We start from the raw sequence: 23105 nt of genomic DNA on the forward strand, positions 1-23105 counted from the left end.
TTGCGCAATTGGTGTGTCTTTTTTATTCATTACAGAGACCATCTGGAGCATACTCTGGAAACCATCAAAGCCACTCTGAACTGTATTGGTTAACCCACCCATTGCCAGGACTGTCTTTTCCATCAAGGACTGTGTTCTGGATCATGGTACTGTGGACTTTAACTCATTAGCGCCGGAGACTTAGCTTTTTGTATTTTTGTATGTTATGTTAGATTTGGAACTGTCTATTGTTTGCTGTCCCCTTGGCAGCTGTTTCACTTATTTGTTCTATCACGCACATTTTGTTTGATGTCAAATATCACTTAGCCAATTGGTTCAAGCGCTGATAGAGAGCGTTATTAGTTAGTTTGTAGTTTATTGCCCAAAAAATATGCCCAGCTCCAGAATTCCCCCCTCTCACCAAATTTGAGCGGCTCTGCAAAGCAAACACCTACCAAAAGGGACTAATCTCTGAAATATACGCCGATTTAGAACATTCGGTGGCCCCCCAAAACCACGACTATATGCTCAAATGGGCAGCTGACTTGAATATCACAATAGAGAGAGAGATTTGGGATGAAATTTGGCTGGCAGCCTCGGGAACATCCGTATGCACCACAACCAAGGAAAATATTTATAAAATTCTCTATCACTGGTACCTCACTCCTGTGCGATTAAATCAAATCTACCCCCTGGCGTCGGACCTATGCTGGAGAGGCTGCGGACTTAGAGGGGACATGGCCCACATCTGGTGGACCTGTCTGGAAATGATAAAATATTGGACTAAGGTCCACAATTTGATAAAAGAGTTCATAGACCTGGAATTACCTATAGAACCGCTGACCTTCTTACTTGCAAGGCCAATGCCCGGAATTGGCCGTCCAACTAGGAAATTAATCTCCTTTATTCTCACTGCGGCTAGATGTGAGATAGCGGAATCCTGGAAAAAACAAACCACTCCATCCAAAAGGTCTATCAAAAAAAGGATCAGTGAAGTGATGCTTATGGAGAAGTTGACGGCAATGCTCAGACAAAGGCTCTTTGCCTTCTGTAAGATATGGGAGCCCTGGATACTTCTCACGAGATGAAGGGTCCACACGGACGCCTCCCTAGAGATCAAGCTCGGTCTCCTAAGCTCTTGCGCCTGCGCTCTAACACTGACAGACTCCGGAATGTGGCTCCCAGGGTGGGAACACCCCCCCACCTCCCCCCCCCTGCCTCTCTGTCTTCTCTACGAGGACTCCCCTTTCAATGACAACCAAGGTCGTCTTTCTTTTCCCCCCCAAAAAGTTAAAATGTTAATGTATTAGGCTGTGAAATGTATCTGACAATCATCTGTTGTATCAATGCCTAATAAAAATATTTGGAAAAAAAAAATGGCATTAAGAGTTGAATGAAAAAAAAAAAAGTAGTATTGTCTAATACTACAGAATTGATTAAAAAAAAAAACATATGTCGGATATTGCTTGGATTGCTCCTTTAATGAGTCGGAAAGATGTATTTCCTTATTTAATAAACAGTTAATGACACAGTCATTTTTATTCACTTGCATTGGACAGACTTCCTTATTTGTTGACTGTTATTAACACTTATATAGAAGTTCTCCACCAATGTGAATGGCTTATTTTGGCAGCACAGACACAAACACAGACACATGGGACCCAAACGATATGCCTTTACTGGTGTGTCAACAACTTTGGGGTAATGGAGGAAGATTCAAGATATACCCATGACTAAAATCGGGGTCAATTGTCAGGTATGCTGAAGACCACAATAGCATTCATCTTGTGGGAATGTGATAGCCTAATTCAACCCTTTTGCTACCAAACGAGCCTGCAATGTGTTGCTGATCCCTCTGGTAGCGAAAGGGTTAAGGAGAAAATAAAATTAGGACCACTCCATGCTATCTACATTCTACATCTAGATGCAGAAAATACGAGGAGGATGATAAAGAATATACACTACTGTATATAGACTCTCAAGCTCAGAATATAAAATGGAGTTGTTGAGGGGTTTGCTATGAAAGATGATTGCTAGAAGAAACAGATATCAACATCTAAAAATATTTTGCTGTGTCCTACATAGTGATACAATTACTTCTATTCAGTTCCAAAAATAGGTGCAAACAAGTTGGATAGTATTTTAGGGTGTGGTCATTAGATTTCCAATTGCACTAAGCTTTTAAATGGTGCATTGAGTTTTTGTATGGTGCTATTTTTATTCTGTAATCACACATTGCCCTTAAGAATTTTCTGTTCTAATTTTATCTCACCATCAATAGTTATTAAAACTTCTACTTCTGGCTGCAAAGGAACCTAAAAGTAATTCTGACTTAATGTTCTTTTGCTAACACCTCCTCTTCCTCGGTTGATTTCTCTGTTGGAGTAGGCCCAGGGGTCTGTCCGGGGACCTCTTCTCTCTACACGCTCTTTTTACACACCTTTTGGTCTCATATATCACATCTATGCTGACGACACACAAATTTACTTTTCAACCCCCAGACCTCAGATCTGTCCAGCCCCGAATCTCTAAAAGTCTCTCCACAACATCATCTTGGATCTCTGAAGATGAAGCTCCTTCTACTTCTTCCTAAATCTGGCTCTATCTTCCTTATCCCTATTAATGACAGCTCTATCAGGCACCCAGTAATGTAAGCACACAGCCTAGGTATCACATTTGACTCCTCCCTTGCATTCTCGTCACATTCATGCTACAGCTATAACCAGTTGATTTTTCCTCCACAACATTGCTATGTTATGTCCTTTCCTCTGTGGCTCTACTACTTAAATGCTAATCCATTCCCCCATTATCTCCTGTCCGGACTATTTTAACTGTCTACTATCCGGCCTTCCTGTCTCTCACCTGTCTCCCCTAAAGTATATCCTAAACTCTGCTGCTAGAATCACTTCACTCTCTCCTAAACCTTTCAGCCTCTCTCCTGCTGAAATCCCTCTCCTGGCTCCCGTTATATCCTGTATTACTGTACTTACAATATTATCCTTCTTTCAAGGCTATATAGTCCTCTGCCACTCTTTATATCTCAGCCCTAATTTCGTGTTATGCCTTTGCTTGCCTCTTGCTTTCTTCTCAAGGACAGAGGGTAACACTTGCCTAAGCAAGCGAAAAGAAGACCCCTATACAACTAGCACTCAAAGACAAAACAATATATAGAAGTAAATTAAAACTTTAATTAATATGTGCAATAAAGAGTGAAAAATGTTATGAATTAAACACACAACGCTAATGTTTAATGGATAAAATAGTATTAAATCAAATCAAACCACCTCCAAAATAATGGGGGTGGAGAGTAGGAACTATAAGGCACTGGCCCCATGCAATGAATGATGGTATTGCAAATGGTGCCTCAGGGTGGGAAAAGGGGGGGGGGGGGTTATATATGAATGGATATGTCCACAGAAGATATAGTATGTGGAGATTTAATATATATAATCCTCACCCATCCCTATCTCCCCCTGATTGAAAATAGTCACTCAACGGTATACAGCACAGGCTGTAAGCAGCAACAGCAAGGGAATGGTATAATAGTTTCCTCTTGCTAATAGGGTCAGATAATAGATACCCTGGATGGTATAAGTAAGCTGATTAGAGCCTGATAAAGTGGGTGCCATTGGCTGATAACAGCCAAGCTCACAGTAATTCCACTATAATGGTAGTGACTAAAGCCAAATGATCCTAAAACGCAACGCCAATAAAATACAAGTGATATACAAAAACTAGACTACTATGTAGCTAGGATAAAATGACTGTAGATTGGAGACCCTGAATACAGTGTATATATAGTTCACAGAAACAGAGAGTCCAGTCAAACAGAGTGACAGTGGTATAGCTAAATATCTAGATACCAGAGCCAGCTGAGCGCAGTGTGTGATAAAAGTGAATTCAATGGTATGTTCAATAAGTTCCCGAAGATAGCGACATTTTACAGTCTTCCGAAAATTCATAAACTGATCAATCCGCCCCCGGGTCGACCAATAGTCTCCGGGATTAACAATCTCAGCGAGCAATCTAGTGTATATCTGGATAAAGTACTGAGGCCATTTGTGGTGTCTCTACCATCGTACTTGAGAGACACTACTGACATCCTGACAAGAATTGATGACATTGTGATTGACAATGAAACATTCTTGATCAGTATGGATGTTGAAGCCCTGTATACAAGCATCATACATGAGCATGGCATACACGCAACTCTGTACTTTTTGAAAACAAGAGGCCTGCTATATGCCAACCACAACAAATTCATAGAACAACTTCTCCGGTTTTTGACTAAAAACTATTTTCTATTTAACAATAAACTCTACCACCAGGTGCAGGGGACAGCAATGGGGACAACTTGTGCCCCATCGTATGCGAACCTGTACCTGGGGTGGTGGGAAGCAGAGATAGTGTTCACAGAGGATAATGATATCTACACAACCCATATCATTCTTTGGGCAAGATACATTGATGATATCATTATCCTCTGGTGAGGGTCACGTACTCTCTTTGTTGAATTTGTCAAAAAACTGAATCAGAATGCACTTAATCTCAGATTGACATACGAAATTGGGATTGACAGTATAGTCTTTTTGGACCTGAAAATTACACGAGGAATAAATGGGCGGATTGAGACCACAGTTCACCGTAAGACTACAGCCACCAATAGTCTCCTTCATGCCAATAGCCATCACCCCCGAAACCTCATACATGGCATTCCAACTGGCCAATTTCTTAGAGTTAAAAGAAATTGCTCTAATGATGAGGAATTCGAACTACAAGCCAAATCTATGCGCCAACGTTTTCTCGCGAGAGGGTATAGTAACAACAGCGTGAAAAAAGCGTACAAAAGAGCCAAAAGGACACCACACGCAACGTTACTAATTCCGAACCCCAAACCGCGTGAACGTAAAATCATTCGTCTTATTGGCACACACAACAGGCAATGGCAGAACATCTTTGATATAGTTAACAGACACTGGCATGTTCTTTTACAAGACAATGACCTTCAGGAAGTTCTCCAGCCCAGACCAACTATGGTCAGCAGAAGGTCCACTAACATCAGAGACCTTCTAGTTCGGAGCCATCTGGAACCTGTTACCACAGGAACTTGGCTGGATAAAAGATCTCCAGGGAATTACAAATGCCAGGGCTGCCGTGCTTGCCAATATGCCCAAGTTTCTAAAACCTTTTGTAATTGGGATGACACTAAAACCTTCAAGATGCGTAGTTTTGTGAACTGTAGAACTATTGGAGTGATATATCAAGCTATATGTAGTTGCGGCAAAAAATATGTGGGAAAAAACAGCCGCCAACTTAGACGTAGGGTCCTTGAACATATAGGGACGATTAGGAACAAGTCTGACACACCACTTGCTATACATATTAATGGTGCTCATGGAGGTGACCTGTCTAAACTACGCTTCAAGGGTATTGATCAACTACCCATGAATATCCGCAGAGGGGATTGGGATAGAGAGCTCCTGAAAAAGGAGGCCAAATGGATATACACTTTGGGCACTCTCTATCCCCAAGGTCTCAATGAGGGCTTTATGTTTGCCCCATTTATTGGCTGAACCATCAATGATGTGCACAACATATATATATTTATTGGCACTTTCTATTCTGGTATGTGATAGTACTACCTATAGCCACAAATATATCTGCTAGTGTTGCCATCTAATACCCCTGCCCCCCCTAATATTACATACTCGCTGTGGTCCTATTCACAGCATTGCTTACCATCTTGGGCAGCTAGTTGAACTAGACTTACCATTCGGATCATACTAACTTTAACCTGATATGCAGACCAGTATGTAGCCAGTCTATCCTTCTTGTTGGGCACTTATGTTGCTTAAAGGTATAGGACACTATTACCTGCAGCTGCATTTATATATGTCAGTTTCTTCCCCCTATTCTCTACCATTACATAATTGCTGTGCTTACACTTATAGCACTGCTCAATTCACTGGGCAGCCCAATGTACTATACTTACCATCTGTATCGTACTTACCTTTATCTTGATATGTAGACCAATATGTTGCCAGTTTACCTCAAACCCTCACTGGGCACTTATGTCGCTTACATATATCATTTACATGGTTTCTTAAGCATGGTTCATCACAGGATTGCCAGCCACAATACAATAATTAATATACAAACATTAAACAATTTAAACTTTCTTTATTTAGTGTGCTCATTCATACTTACCATAGTGCTATTGTCTCCATAGCAACGCTAGGCTATTTAAACCTTCGGCTGCTACAGAGGCGGGGCCACCTTGAGAAAGCATCTAAGTGACGCGAAACGATCGTCGTAGTGGGCGCAACTCTGTGACATCACTTGTCAGCGTGCCAGCGTGCAGGCACGATACCGGCAGTCTCCCTTGGTTTTTTCAAAACGGGGAACTGCCGCCAATATACACTAGGTATCTGGTCAGTGTCCCATCCGGCAGTTCACGTTCTGTGGTGTTCATGAATACACCACGCTGGATGGGTGTTTGTAGTGCAGTATCCGTTGCAGTTATTATGGGTATGAACTCTGCAGCAACTATTTATGCTAGCTGCTTGACAGAATACTGCTATTGTACAATCCTCCCTCTACAAACCAGCTACCAATTATACTATGTTAACCTCATTCCATTCACCCTGTTACCACCCTGCCTGCACTATATCTAGTATACTCTATATACAGTAAAAAAGCTGCTAGGACCGCTGTTTTCACAGATTAGCTGAGCAGCAGTGACTTTTATCACACACTGCGCTCAGCTGGCTCTGGTATCTAGATATTTAGCTAAACCACTGTCACTCTGTTTGACTGGACTCTCCGTTTCTGTGAACTATATGTAGCCTGGAGCTCCCGTGGCTCCTGGAGACCCCCCTCCCCTTGTGCAGCGCGGTCGCGGGTGCCGAGGGACCCGACGGCTGCTTCCAAGGGTGGGGGCTGGAGCAGGGAGCAGCGCGGCTTCCCCCACATGCGGCCGGTTGCCGGGGACGCGATCGGGCCGTTCCTAAGGCCGCGCTCGCGTCTCTAAGGTCCCGGCGGCTGGCGAAGAGGGCGCCGCCATTAATGATAGGCTCGCGCATGCGCAGTGATCGCGCAGGCGCAGTACAGGCCTCAGAGACAGGACAAAGTTGCGCGAGAGTAGGGATAGACCAGGGAAGGTTGAGGCAGCCCCAGAAAGCTGGCGCAGGCGCAGTGCAGGGTAGAGAAAGCCCGCGAACCCCTAGCCATTCAGGGAAGGCTCTGAGCTGGGACTACAGATCCCATGAGCCTCTGTATGCCCCATGTGACACCAGGGAACCAATAGGGCTTAGGATCCACAGGCAGGCAAAGAGATACATTTGGCGGGCTTGGGGCACGTTAGGCAGTCAGAGACCGGAGCAGCCCAGGGAAGGAGGTAGGGTACAGCAGAGAAGGACTCCCTGTACTAGGCCAGCACCCCCAGGGTCTGAGGTAGCTAGTTGCCCTAGAGAGAGTGTTGCCAGGGACTGCTCTAGAGAGAGAGGGACCCTGTCACTCAGGAGTTGCAGTTGGAGCAGGGGAACTGTGAGGGAAGGAAGGGCGCGGGGAGCGTGTACGGCTTCTGCGGCCATACAGGTACCCACACCCCAGGTAGGCCCCAACCCCCCACTAGGGTAGTGGGTAATTGCTGAGGGAGGCCCAAGATAGGGACGCTGCCCTTAGTTTAGAGTGCTGCCTTGTCAGAGTCACAGCGATCAGTGCTGTGAGGTCTGACAGGCAGGCACCTTGTTGCGCAGCACGTTGGCTGCCAACCTCCAGTGGGTCACAGCTTGTTGCTGCAGGCGCTGGGATTAGCAAGGCTTAGGGGACGTGGTTAGTTAGGGGAGTGGGACAGGTCATTACCCCTGTAGGCCCTAGGAGTTTCCCCAAAGCCACTACAGGTTGCTGTACTATAGGGACGGCCTATAGTGTAGCACGTGCCACTTAGACTAGATAGGGACACAGCGGCGGCTGCTGTTCCTGTTGAAGCAGTTCGGACCCACGTTGGGGTCCACAGAGAATATCGCCAGGATAGGATCAGACGGATTCATCGCCCGACTGATCCTTTGTGAAGCGTTGCTGATCCGAGCACCGGAGTGCTCGGCAGGTATCTGATACATAAGTGCACCACCGGGCCCTTAGCTTAATAGTGACTGCGCAGTCACCCATTGACTCTCTGCAAGAGTGCGGGGAAGCGTCCTGCGAGACGTCACGGTTAGTGTCTCCTCGAGAGAGGGACACAGGTTATTATTACATGTTAGTAAATTCCTTAATTATAACTCACTGTCTATGTGATTATTGTGTTTGTCCTGCGAGGAACCACTCCCCCTTTGGTGGGAGCCATCGCAGGTGGAGGCGCTGCACCGATAGTATAATTGCCCCAGGTTCCCCGTGGCGGAAGCTCAGCCCTCCTGTGAGCCAACAGGTAACGCACCACACCCGAGTAACATTGCATGTTCCTGCACCCACACAGTATAATCTGCGATTGGGGGGGGGATACCTGTTACATATATATACAATGTATTCAGGGTCTCCAATCTACAGTCATTTTATCCTAGCTACATAGTAGTCTAGTTTTTGTATATCACTTATATACTTGTATTTTATTGGCGTTGCGTTTTAGGATCATTTGGCTTTAGTCACTACCATTATAGTGGAATTACTGTGAGCTTGGCTGTTATCAGCCAATAGCATCCACTTTATCAGGCTCCAATCATCTTACTTATACCATCCAGGGTATCTATTATCTGACCCTATTAGCAAGAGGAAACTATTATACCATTCCCTTGCTGTTGCTGCTTACAGCCTGTGCTGTATACCGTTGAGTGACTATTTTCAATCAGGGGGAGATTGGGATGTGTGAGGATTATATATATTACATCTCATCTTCACATACTATATCTTCTGTGGACATATCCATTCATATATAACCCCCCCCCCCCCCTTTCCCACCCTGAGGCACCATTTGCAATACCATCATTCATTGCATGGGGCCAGTGCCTTATAGTTCCTACTCTCCACCCCCATTATTTTGGAGGTGGTTTGATTTGATTTAATACTATTTTATCCATTAAACATTAGCGTTGTGTGTTTAATTCATAGCATTTTTCACTCTTTATTGCACATATTAATTAAAGTTATAATTTACTTCTATATATTGTTTTGTCTTTGAGTGCTAGTTGTATAGGGGTCTTCTTTTTGCTTGCTTAGGCAAGTGTTACCCTCTGTCCAGTCTCTCTTACCCCTGGCACCTATACGCATACAGACTGTAGCAAGAGCTATCTTCCCTTCCTCTCCCTTTTTCCCTCTAGAATCAGTTTTTCTTCTCAAGGATGTTTTCTCTCTACTCTTTTTGCCCTCTACCCCTGTAAACTTTTCTCACTTATTGCCCCACACCTCTGGAATGCCCTTCCCCTTAATATATGCCAAGCATCGTCTTTCTCCACCTTTAAAACCTGTCTCAAAACTCATCTTTTATGAAGCATTTCAGTAGCTCCAAATAAGTCCCTGTGTATACGGAATGAGACATTTTGGTCACGGCTGTTTTGCCAGACCAAATGGCCGCCAGCAATTCACCCCGCCGTCGCAGCACATGCGCGGTTGGAATCAACGCCGCTGGCCACTTCTAAGGTAACTTTTATTAGTTTAGGATGGAGGGTTAATTTAAGGGGTTTTAGTGGATTTTAGGAGAAGGGCAGAGGGTTTTACAGTAAGGGGTTTAGACCCTTACCTTAGCGGCGATGTCGCCGGTGATGGCAGCTACAGGCGGCGACGGGGGTGAGTAGCGGCAAAGCACCGTCGGCCATTTGGTCGTGGCGAAATGGCCGTGACCAAATGTTTTAGACCACTTCTGGATATGCACTTGTCCTAACACCTTCCTACTCTACCAAATAGATTGTAAGCTCTTGGTGCCAGGAACTCCTTTTCCTAATGTTTATTTTTTTTGAACATCTTATTCTCCTATTACATTACATTTCATGTTATTTTTTATTGGGGCTTTTACCGCTGTGAAGCATTATGTAAAAAGAGGGAAAAAGGTTGCGCACTGCAAAATAAAGGGCTGGAGGCAAAAGTAGAAAAAATATAAAAATGCTTTAATTAGAATGCATAATAGCCTAAGCTAAAGGGGAACAAAAAAGCTATATCGCTGCCATCTATTCCGGATTTTGTAGCACCCGTTGGGAGATTCGTTTCTCTTTTTTTGCTGAAGCATTATGTACATCGATTGCACTATACAAAAAAATATCCGGCCGCTCCTCCTTCTCTTACCGTGCGCCCCAAAACTGGAACAACCTACCGGAGACTCTCACATCCACCAAAAGTTAAAAGTCTGCAACCCCACCTTTCACCATTATCACCCAGCACACAGCACTTCCACTGCAGCAAGGGATTCTGGGAAATGACATGCAAATGAGCACAGTGCCACCTTTTGCTTCAGTGGTGTTTTATGTGTATCCTGAGCCCAGGGGAGCGCAAACTTTTTGTGCTGCGCCCCCGTGTCTCTCTGCCCCCGGCTCTCGCGCCCCCCTGCCTACCTTCATCCGCGTCAGATGACGCTGCGTGGGCGTGTGACATCAGGTCACATGGTGCAGCGGCATCTATTGATGCCGCGTTGCCATGGCGACGCAACACAGACGGCGGAATCCCGGTAAGTAAACAGTTGCAGGGGCCTCACGCGATCCCCCGGCATTTAATTTAGATGCCTGGGGGAAGAGCGCGGGGCCTCTGCAACTGCCCGCACCCCCCAGCACAATCTCCTGCCCCCCCTGGGGGTCGCGCCCCCACTTTGCGCACCGCTGCTGTAGCCCTCTCTTGATAAAGGCAATTTTTGCCGAAACGTTGGACCCTTTGGTGGCACATTAAATTGCATCTTCAGAAGACTGTGTGCCTGCTTACATTTTCTTTGCTGATCACCTTTTGCTTCAAAACCATTCAACATGGTTTCCCTATAGCAGGCCTGCACAACTTGTAAAGTGAGAAGGGCCAAACTGCTCCAAAGAAAACTGATTTGTGCGGCACGGGTAAAATCATCATCATATTTCCCCCAGCACCCCTCATCATCATCCTCATCATATCTTCTGTACCCCCCCTCCCACAGATCATCATTATATCCCCTCCCCCACCCAACCCACTAACACTGACTTGCACAGGCACAAACACTGACCTGCAGAGGCACAGACACTGACCTGCACAGGCACAGACACTGACCTGCACAGGCACAGACACTGACCTGCACAGGCACTGACCTGTACTGCCACTGCCACACTGCCACTAGCTCTGAGGAGCAGCTGCAGGGTGGAGGGGGTCCTACCTTTCACTGTGGAGCATGGCTGAAGGGGGGGAAGCCATCTTCCTGCTCTCACTAAAAGGCTCTGCTGTCACTAACCCCGCCCCCACCCTCTGCAGTCAGACCGGCCTCAGCTCTGTTCCTTCTATCCGCCTGCAGAGGATCACATCAAACTTCTGATGATCCTTCCCTAATAGGCAGAAGGGGTTGGGGGCGGGTTGCATCACAATGCTAGCGCTCGGCAGAGTGGGCTCAGGAGGGGGTGGGGAGCGTGTCAAAATGCTGACGCTCCTTCCCTCCTGTGTCTGCAGAGCGGGCGGGAGATGAGGGCATCGCGGGCCGCACAGGGAGTCATGCGGCCCGCGGGCCGTATGTTGTGCAGGCCTGCCCGATAGGCTTAAGCTTGCTGCATGGTCACAGCTTTGAGCACAGCCAGGGTTAAGATGCATAGCCAGTAAACCCACCCACAGACAGCCGTTTCGACCTTAAAGCTGCAGTTCAGTCTTTTTTTTTTTTACATTTATTTTTTTACTTCACTAGTTTCATGTGTGCAATCTCTAATTAGCTAAAGAACAGTATAGCTGCAGGTCAATTCGTTTTCCATGTATTGATAGGTCGAAATTTGGTGACTTATTAAAAGCTGGGATTTGTTTATAATCTGCTTGACTGTCAGTGGACGCTCATGAATATTCACGAGCAATCCTGCACTGACGTGCTAGAGGGAGGACAGGGCTGACAGAGGGGTGTGCCAGGGCTTGTGACAGGACATGAAGGGGCAGTGCCTTAGCAAATGGCTGTTAAAATAGAATACAAGAAAATTGGTCTTTCAAAGTTGTTTTTTTTTAAAACAGAAAATGCTAAAAGTATTTTTTATTACTACAGAACTGATCTATTAAAAAACACACACATGCAGTTAAGTATATAAATATAAAACATGTAAATACTTATATAAATATATCTGCAGGTGAGTCTAACCCAAACATGCTGCTCAGGCCCCTTTACATCTACAAAAGCGAATAGTTGAGCCGTCGTCATGGTGACGCCTCCATGTCAGAGGGTTGCCTTGCGGCAGCATAGCTTCTGCAGCGAATCAGCGAGACACCCAAGTGCAACGGCCAATGGGCGTTTGAGAGGCGGGGCACGATGCAGGATAGATACAGACAAACCCACCACACGAGGTACTTCGCTGCCATCTTTATTGTGGGCACCGAGGATGCTTAGGCTATACAGAAAAGTAAAAAGACTGATTAACAATTCCACAAAATCTAAACATTTTAATGACGTGTGTATGTTATATACATAAATGCAGCAAACATATTGTTTCTATAAAACGAATGTATACACACATATATATCAATATATACATGCATTTTCCTTATTAAAACCTCAGAGTATGCCAACGACCCCCCGAGATATGATGCGCCACTCGTTCACACACGTTATCGGAATAATAATGGGTTGAATAATTTTAATGGCCGAATCGATGGCCGCTGCGTTTCACCGTGGTGCTTCCTTTGCAACCAACCGTCCCACCCGAGAAGCCAATAGCGGCGCCGGGCTGGCGTGACGCAACAATGCGCTAAAGCCCTTCCCCACTCGCCCAGCTTCACCAGGGTTAGCCAATCACAGACGAGAGCCCGGCCCGGTCACCTGCGCATGCGCACTCCTCTCCCCGTCGAACTCCCTCAGTTGTCACCGGTCGTTACGCGGACCCGTCCTTCCCTTCAGTGCGGGGACTGCCAACGGCCCCCCACCCCCCGGGCTTATTTTTTGTTTTGTTTACATTTAGTGCTTGTAAATACCGGATAGGTAAAGACGTCACTGCAGCTTCACAAATTAAAACTACAACTTCAGCCCGCAGCCGGTTCCGTGGTCCCGCGGGGGGTCGGTTTGAGCCGCTCCGCGAGACAGGGGCGGGGCGCGGAGGCTATGACGTCATCGGCGCGAGGGGCGGAGCCTGAAACAGCAGCCGACAGGTGTGTGACCGCAGGGAGGAGGCCGAGGAGCGAGGGCAGCGGGGGAGGAGCCGCTCAGCCGGGCAGCTCGGCTGTCACGGTGAGAGAGAGACCGAGCCTGCGCTGTCAGAGGGGCTGTAACCATCACTACACCCCTGCACTGCATTGTATGGGTTACCTAACTCATTCACTTCTATAGGAGAGTGCACTGCATTGTGTGGGTTAACCAACTCATTCACTTCTATAGGAGAGTGCACTGCATTGTGTGGGTTACCTAACTCATTCACTTCTATAGGATAGTGCACTGCATTGTGTGGGTTACCTAACTCATTCACTTCTATAGGAGAGTGCACTGCATTGTGTGGGTTACCTAACTCATTCACTTCTATAGGAGAGTGCACTGCATTGTATGGGTTACCTAGCTCATTCACTTCTATAGGAGAGTGCACTGCATTGTATGGGTTACCTAACTCATTCACTTCTATAGGAGAGTGCACTGCATTGTATGGGTTACCTAACTCATTCACTTCTATAGGAGAGTGCACTGCATTGTATGGGTTACCTAACTCATTCACTTCTATAGGAGAGTGCACGGCATTGTATGGGTTACCTAACTCATTCACTTCTATAGGAGAGTGCACTGCTTTGTATGGGTTACCTAACTCATTCACTTCTATAGGAGAGTGCTCTGCATTGTATGGGTTACCTAACTCATTCACTTCTATAGGATAGTGCACTGCTTTGTATGGGTTACCTAACTCATTCACTTCTATAGGAGAGTGCACTGCATTGTATGGGTTACCTAACTCATTCACTTCTATAGAAGAGTGCACTGCATTGTATGGGTTACCTAACTCATTCACTTCTATAGGAGAGTGCTCTGAATTGTGTGGGTTACCTAACTCATTCACTTCTATAGGAGAGTGCACTGAATTGTGTAGACCACTCTGAATTGTGTAGACCAACTAATTCATTCACTGCCATAGAGTGCACTGCATTTCCAAAGATCACCTAAACTCATTGTTTCCCAACCTGGTGGAAGAGGGAGCTGGTCCTCTAGGAAACAGGGGATTTAAGGGAGATGGTGACATAGGAAAAGGAGGAGGTAGGGTGGCTAAAAAGTGAGAAGGCGACAATAAAAGCCAGTTTTGTTTCCACAAATCAACCTACAAATGTTGGGTGAATGAGGGGGTCTCCTTTTGCTTTTGGGGAGTCCAGTATAAAAAGGTTTGATGTAATCACTTAACTTTCACAGGGACCTGCAGCACATTACAAAGCGGTGATGTGGTTATGCACAAAGAATAAAAAGGGTGGAAAATAATTGGTAATGTCCCCGAAACATAGATTGCTTTCGCAGCTCTGGAATTATACAATGTGCTGTAAAATCCTCTTGTACTGACAGTGTTAATATAAATACTTTGTACTGCTGTGTCTTTTCACTGATGGAGGACAGTCAAACGTTTGAGAGAGACTGTTGTCTGGTTTTACAACTACAATGTAAAATCTAGAAGTGTTGGGGATCTTTTATTATGTAAAACGTGTCCATTTTCACTTCTGAGGGTGCACACCTGTAGGGCAACTGTTAAGATACTTAAGGGCATTTATGCACAGAATGAAATAGGGGATGCAGTGTAATACTGTGTGTCTATATTGTATTTTTGTGGTGTTTGTCAGCACACATGATGGCTGTACTCACATTATTCTGTGAATGTAGGCGTTGTTGGTATCCTTACCCTATAGAGCCAACAGTCAGAATCATGCACCTAAAGAGGAAGCAAACAGCCCATGGTCAGGTGTTGTACAGGTGTCGGGCACTCGTTATCTGCTCTGCTTTTATTGACCAGGTCTGATGCAGTGTTGCTGCCAAGGAATTCAAACTAATTTATTTATAAAAATGTTTTACAGGAAGTAATACATTGAGTTGCCTCTCGTTTTCAAGTATGTCTTGGGCACAGAGTTATGATGACAAATACAGTCACATTAAGTGAACAAGGTTATTATACACAAGACATTGCATGCACAGTAAGAGAGCATATATGTAACAGTTACAGACCAGATTAAAATGAGACAGCTTTAGCTTTGAAAGAATTTAGACTGGTGGTGGATGTGAGTCTCCGGTAGATTGTTACAGTTTTGGGGAACACGGTAAGAGAAGGAGGAGCGGTTGGATACTTTGCTGAAACTTGGGACCGTGAATAGTCTTTTGGAGTCAGAACTAAGGAAATGGCCTGTAAAAAAAAACAAAAAACAGTTCTGTGCCTCATGAAAGTCACACTTCCCCTTTCCTGTTACAGTACCTAAAGGATTAATTTTAAGACTAACTTCTTTGACAAGCCTTTTAAATGCTCTTCTGTGTTTCCTGGCTTGCCACTTACATGCTGTGACGCGCTTGATTTATTTGCTCATATTTCTATTTTGTAATGTTTGGCAGTAGGTGTATCTGTGTCTTGTAGCGCAACTGATATTTCTGCTGCCTAACAAATAAATATAGATATTTTGTGATTCCCGGAAAAAAAACTTACCAAAATAAGATGTAAAATTAGATTATATATTAAAAAAACAAAAAATTACATTTATGCAAATTGCACCAATGTATTCTGCAATACCGTAGAATACAAACCGTACAGGAAGTATTACATACATATTACAACATTATCATAAACTTGTAGATAAGGATGGTCCTACTCCAAGCAGTTTCCAGTCAAAGTGCATGTACCATGCAGGGGCTCAATACGTGCAGTGTAAGGACTTTACTTGGACTATTGTGATGCCATATGTTTTTTTTTTTTTTGAATTTTTTTTTTAAGGCAGAATAAGGTAAATGGATTTTATTTTGTATCTCTGTTCTCCTCGCTTCCTTTTTTTAATGTTGTTATTATTATTATTAATAAACTGAATGGCTTGAGACCAATATGGCATGAACACAGTAGAGGCCAAAAATATTAAGGTAACACGCTCTTTTTTTGTTTGTTTTAATGTCAGTAGTGCAACAGAAAACCTCTTCATATGTCCACTTGTGGCTGTGTACAGTAGTTTGAAGTGAAGCTATAATATTCAATTGCACCTGAATCCTATCCTTTGGAAATGATTGTTACAAACAGTGTGCTTTTTTCCCTGCAGTTGATATTATCTAGCTTGTTGTTCAGGCCAAACATCACAGAGCTACCAACATTTTGCATTTTTAGAAGACTAAAGAACAAGAATAATACGTTTAACATTTAAATAACAAAGAAACAGCCCTCAAACGTTCTAAAGTAAGTGTACTAAAAAAATATCACTCGTTGTGCATTTGCATGGCTCAGACAAGTCTGCAACCCTGTCTCTCCCCATTATCGCTTAAGCCGTGATTATATAAAAAAAAAAGCATGGTTTCGCCCAGAGCGAGGCAGGGCAGCACGAAAACAAATAATATGCCTCCCTGCAAAGCGTTTATACCTACCGCAACTGTACTGCCGCTTGCTACTGTGATGCGGGAGACAGTTGAAGCGTTTTCCAAATTTGTTTTCTGATTGCGATGGCCGCGTCACGTGACGTAGCCGTCCAATCAAAGAACAGATTTTAGCCTGGTCTCCCCTGCAGTCGCGCGCGGAGAAGAATGTGCTTGTGCACATGTTGCTCTGCGCCGTCGCAAATGTGACATCACAGATGCGCGTGCATTGCAGTGCATCTGTATAATCGCAGCCTAAGTAAACAGGGCTTCCACTGCAGCCTGGCATTCATGGTAATGATATGCAAATGAGCACAGTGTGTCGCTCTTTACTTAATCCATTTTAACATGGAACCCTATGAGTTTATGCCTGCCGCATCACACAGCTTTTCAGCACAGCCTAAGGCTGCGCTTATAGTGACAGCGACGTCGCTTCAAAACAAATGAATTTAAGCTATCGCGTGGACTTATAGTAGGAGCGGCGCGACGGATTGGTAGCAATCGCTGGAAGTCACTTCAATTTGATTTTTCCAGCGATCGTAGCGTGACGTCAGCGTTGCTGTCGCCGGCACTATAAGCGCAGCCTAAGCTTAAAAACGGTTGAATGGGCCCCAGTTAAACCTAGCTAGTTGACTAGCACTGTTTAAAAATAAATAAATAAATCTGGAGGAAGTGGATAACTTGTCATAATAGTATAAGTTATATATACATAATAGTATAAGTTATATATACATAATAGTATAAGTTATATATACATAATAGTGTATAAGTTAGTTGCTGCTCACAGAAATCATACTGCGTACTACACTTTTTTTTTTTTAACCGTTTGATATTATGTGAACTATTAAGTTCTGGTACTTTTCTCCTGGCGCCAACAATGCTAAATGTAAAAACCATTCCCTTCTAAGGAATTGCTTGTCTAAATTTGGTTATTCTAGTGGTATTTTTGCCCCCCCCCCCCCCCAACAGCGTATTTTTTAAAAACGCAGTTGATAAAATCTAAGTGGATCAATTTGCATAGTATAATTAATTGGAAAGATTGGTGATAGCAGCAGCCGAGGAATTGGCTGGCTAAGCAGCTAGAGGTCTTGGTGCAGAATGTGAATTACAAGTAGTACAAACTGTAAACTGTTTACAAACCTACTGTAGCAGTCTTCTTATGGTATTGCCTTATCAGATGTTTCCTTGTGCATGGCCATTCCCTGACTATTACAAAGCATTGATTTTCTTTTATTGGTGACTTCAAACTGGGTTATCCATCTCTTTTTTTGTTCACAGCAAGAATACCCTGAACAATTGTCTTTAGTGGTTTACAACTTTTTCATTTATTTAGTTTGTCTTAACATACAGTCTTGTAACCAAAGGGGAATGAATGTGATGCTGACCCCTCAGGCAATGACGGGTTAATTAAAGCAGTGGTAGGGAGATTGAAACAACCTGCTGGACTCCTAGTTTTCATGTAAGAACATCTGTGGTGTATTTTGTCTTGGTTACTTGGGGGAATATTGTAATTATGGTATACAAGGTAATCCCTTTTATTGTTCAGTGTGTCTGACTTTTGTGAGACCGTATTAGTTTCTTGTAAGTTTGGGAAAGTCACTTCATCTCCCTGTGCCTCCTGCTAAAAAAAATAATAATAAAAGATTGCAATCTCTAGGGGACAGGAATTCATGCTTGTGGTGTATCACTACTGTATGTATACAATGTATGAGCACTACATTGTATAGTTAAAGCAGCAGTGCCAACGTAACACCCACTTTAATATGTAGCCATATTGGTGCACGTGGGCAAATGAAGTCTGGCACCGCGACCCCCATACTTACCAGCCAAATTAACCTTGTCACGTCTGTTTTATCCAGACAGGTATGCGTGACTTTTATAGGACCAAGTGCAGAGCAAACAAATGCCCCTTTGTGTCCCTCTGGAAATACAATATCAAAATGTCATGAATCCGACCTAATATGCAGCAAATGCAGTAATGGCAAAAGCGATATTAAGATATGTAATAGTTTAGTAAAACGTTAGTCCTGGTGTTGTGCATTTTTCTTCCAGCCTGTTTTCCTCCTGTAATGAGCTGGCCTCTTGCTGGTATGAGCCCAGGAGAGCTGTGACCAGAGCTTCATTAAGGAAGAGGATGACCTCTTGTGACTCACAAATCACACGCTCTGTTATGTTTGCTCCATGGAACACTTGGCAAACTATTTATGACTTGAAGAAACCTACCATCCAGTTCCTTCCACTGAGGCTTATTCATACTTCATTGAGCAATACTTTGCTGTACATTTCTTAAAATAATGGACTGTCCTGGTACAACTACATCAATAACTGTTTCGCTACCACTTTTTTCTGCTTTGTTTTTATTTTTATATATATATAGATATATATATCTATATATATCTATATATCTATATATCTATATATATATACATGTAGAGGTATCAGTACCGTGTTAGCCGAGCTTCAATAATCAAAAAATAAATAGATGATACCGTTCTGTGGCTAACGAAATGCTTTTATTTGTGCGAGCTTTCGAGATACACTGATCTCTTCTTCCGGCGATGTTACAATGAATGAAGCAAGGATTACTTAAAAACAGTGTCTCTTGGAATGTTATCTGTGTTGGTCCTTCCCCCGGTGTGGATGAGATTTAAGGCTGGAGGTGTCAAAGGGTAACTGAAAGCAAGTGAAGAAAGAGTGTGTATGTGTATCAGTGTGAATAAAAATGAATGGAGAGCCCACAGTATAAACAGTGCTCTACACTAGGTGTGTGTGGAGTGAGAGGGGATATGAATGGTGTGGGTGGGTGTGGAAATGTGAGAGTTTGTAGCACAACTAAAAGTGTGTGTGGATACTATGTGGTCCCTATTGGTGTATAGGGATGGAAAAATAAGGAGTATTAGTATGTGTGAGAGACAGCTGTGTGTGCATACATATAGCACAGTATGTACATACATGGCCTTTAGCGCTCATGGGAAGAGAGTTCGCTAGTGTCAGTAATGACTCATAAAATTTCGATCTCTGTTTAGGCCACTGCTAAGTGTCCCGAACAGTTGCATAAATTTGTATTCATGCAACCGTCTCTCTTTCGGGGTTTTAAGATTACCTTTGAGTATGGCAACCCTCAGATCATTCATCTTATGGCCAGAGTCAGAGAAATGTTCGCCAACAGGACTGTCTCTTGTTCCGCGTGTGATGCTGTGGCGATGCAGGTTCATTCTCTTGTTTAGCCCCTGTCCTGTCTCACCTATGTAGTAGCAGCCCCCTGGGCATTTCATGCACATGATGAGGTACACGACATTGCTGGAGGAACAGGTGAACCCTCCTCTGATTTTGTATTCCCGATTCTTGTGTGGTATTTGTATTGTGTCCGCTGTGTAGAGCATTGCGCAGGTTTTGCATCTTGGGTCCTGGCATGGTTTTGTCCCGCATTCAGTTGTACTGCTGAATACTTTACTCCTCACCATAATATTCTTGAGATTATGGGGTTGTCTGTATGATAATAAGGGTGCTTCAGGGAAGACCTGTTGCAGTCTTGTATCTTCCTGGAGGATGGGTTGTAGTTTCCTGGCGATCTTGCGTAGGGCTCCTAGGTGTGGGTTATATGTGATGGTCGCCGGAAGAAGAGATCAGTGTATCTCGAAAGCTCGCACAAATAAAAGCATTTCGTTAGCCACAGAACGGTATCATCTATTTATTTTTTGATTATATATATATATATATATATCTCTTTATTAATATATATATCTTTATATATATATATATTTATCTATCTTTATATATATCTTTATTATTATTTTACATTGCTTAGTATGTATATGTATATGTACTCACCATAACTTAACTCAGTATGGTAAACCCCATCCTTTAGCTTCTCTGCATACCCAGTTAACCAACCCCACACTGATGAGACCCATTAAGGTCGAAACAGCTGTCTGTGGGTGGGTTTTCTGGGTATGCACCACAGCTCAAAGCTGTGACCATGCAGCAAGCTTAAGCCTATAGGGAACCATGTTAAAAATGGTTTTTGAAGCAAAAAGTGACACTGTGTGCTCATTTGCATGTCATTTCCCAGAATCCCTTGCTGCAGTGGAAGTGCTTTGTGCTGAGTGATAATGGTGAAAGGCGGGGTTGCAGATCTGCTTAAGACATGCAGATGAGCATACAGTTGTATTTACATTTGTGTGTGTGTGTGTGTGTGTGTGTGTGTGTGTGTATATATATATATACATACATACATACATACATACAGTGGTTGACAAATCACCAAAAAAATCTACTCGCCACACAAAAAAAAAAAAAAAATCTACTCGCCACCTAGTACCAAACGTGTGCTGCTCGGGCCAATATTTACTCGCCCGGGGGTTAAATCCACTCGTCCGGGGCGAGCAAATGTATGTCGAAATAATATATATATATATATATATATATATATATATATATATATATATATATATATATATATATATATATATACATACATACATACACTGAGAGACCCGGCGTTGCCCGGGAGTCACACTGTCCCCCCCACACACACTGTCCCCCCTCCCCCCCACACTGCCCCCCCACACACACACACACTGTCCCCCCCTCCCCCCCCACACACACACTGTCCCCCCCTCCCCCCCACACACACACTGTCCCCCCCCACACACACACTGTCCCCCCCCCTCCCCCCCACACACACCGTCCCCACCCTCCCCCCCACACACACCGTCCCCCCCCTCCCCCACACACACACTGTCCCCCCCCACACACACACTGTCCCCACCTCCCCCACACACACACTGTCCCCACCTCCCCCACACACACACTGTCCCCACCTCCCCCACACACACACTGTCCCTCCCCCCACACACACACACGGTGTCCCACACACACTTTCCCCCCCTCTCCCCCCCCACACACTGTCCCCCCACACACACACACTGTCCCCCGCCCCTCACACACACACACACTGTCCCCCCTCCCCCACACACTGTCCCCCCCCTCACACACACACACTGTCCCCCCCTCCCCCACACACACACTGTCCCCCCCTCCCCCACACACACACTGTCCCCCCCTCCCCCACACACACACTGTCCCTCCCCCCACACACACACGGTGTCCCACACACACTGTCCCCCCCCTCTCCCCACGCACACACAAAGCCCCCTCACCTCTGCCAGGACTCACAGCACCGCTCCTCTCTCCCGCGCTCCTCCGATTGTCGCGCGCCTGACCCTTCTCTGCTCTCCCTCTTCCCGTCCGGGGAGCGCTGCGCATGTGCCCCCTCTCTGCACCTGTGAGCGCGAGCCGCCGGGAAACGTGCAGCAGGGAAGGTGCAGGGCCTGTCCGTGTGACGGGGGAGAGTGACGGCCACCGGGAGGGGGTAAGGTGCGGGGCCTGTCCGGGGGGGGGGGGGGGGAAGGTGAGCTGCGGTCCGGGTGACGGGGGAGAGTGACGGCCACCGGGAGGGGGTAAGGTGAGCTGCAAGGGGGCCTGAAGCAGTGGTGTGAGTGTGTGAGGCCAATGAGAGGTGTGCGGGGGCGGGCCAAGGGGGCCTGAAGCAGTGGTGTGAGTGTGGTGAGGCCAATGAGAGGTGTGCGGGGGCAGGCCAAGGGGGCCTGAAGCAGTGGTGTGAGTGTGGTGAGGGCAATGAGAGGTGTGCGGGCCAAGGGACCAATGAGATTGCCGCTAGGGACAGGGAACACACCAGGGAAACATACATACAATGCTTTCAGAAATATATAGTAAGAGATAGTATTAATTGTATAGTATTTATTGGTATACCCTAATTATAATAATTATATTTAATTTAGTTCACATAGAATACACCACACATATATAAATATATCATATATTTCGTCATTCCAAATTATAATTGGAATAAAAATTCACTTTTATTTTATTCACATATTTGAATCTATTATTCAAATTTAAATTAATATGCACACTAATAACTAATTTGGCTCACAATTCATTTTTTCACCATATATCACTAGTATAGAAAATAAATAATTATACATTATCAACCTTGTTAAACATATAATTTCACTATAGATAGATCACAAATAATTCCTTGTCCAGTAGCTGACACACTGGCCATTGGTGCATTTACTTTTCATTTTGGTTTACAAGTAGGCTTTTGGATACAAAGTCAAAGCGAACTAATGTCTTCTGTTCTTTCCTGTATGTTGGGGATATTTATTTATTTATTAAAATAATATCACATATCGTACCTATTATATCCCTTCTGTCTGTAAATAGAATGTAATACACAAAATCCTTCTTTATTTGAGGTTGATTATCAACATTAGATACAAGTCACAATTTCGTCCTTTTTAGGATTACTATATCTGAAACCTTTCAATGTTTTGTTCTAATAATAATTTTTTCTATCTTTTACCATCTTTTTCTCCTATCAATCTTGCAAAATCACAATTTCATTGATAGATCCAAATAGCCCATGTTT

General features: G+C 44.4%; 1 protein-coding gene across 4 annotated transcripts in view; it reads left to right on the top strand.

The window, feature by feature from the left end:
• ATP2C1 (ATPase secretory pathway Ca2+ transporting 1) overlaps window positions 1-23105 on the top strand; it is a 133293-nt gene that overhangs the window by 20710 nt on the left and 89478 nt on the right. For 2 of the 4 annotated variants that reach the window (XR_012799254.1, XM_075587085.1), the window contains exon 1: window positions 12917-13321. The exons of 1 other annotated variant lie outside the window; for it this stretch is intronic. Coding sequence is in view for 1 of the 3 variants with exons in the window: in XM_075587085.1 (XP_075443200.1) it covers window positions 13196-13321 (126 nt within the window). In the remaining 2 variants the exon portion in view is untranslated. Of the gene's footprint in view, window positions 1-12916; window positions 13322-23105 lie in introns of those variants that run through there. One more of the 4 variants, XM_075587087.1, reaches the window with a different exon arrangement.

The sequence above is a fragment of the Ascaphus truei genome, chromosome 2, assembly GCF_040206685.1.
Source record: "Ascaphus truei isolate aAscTru1 chromosome 2, aAscTru1.hap1, whole genome shotgun sequence".
Taxonomy (NCBI): domain Eukaryota; kingdom Metazoa; phylum Chordata; class Amphibia; order Anura; family Ascaphidae; genus Ascaphus; species Ascaphus truei.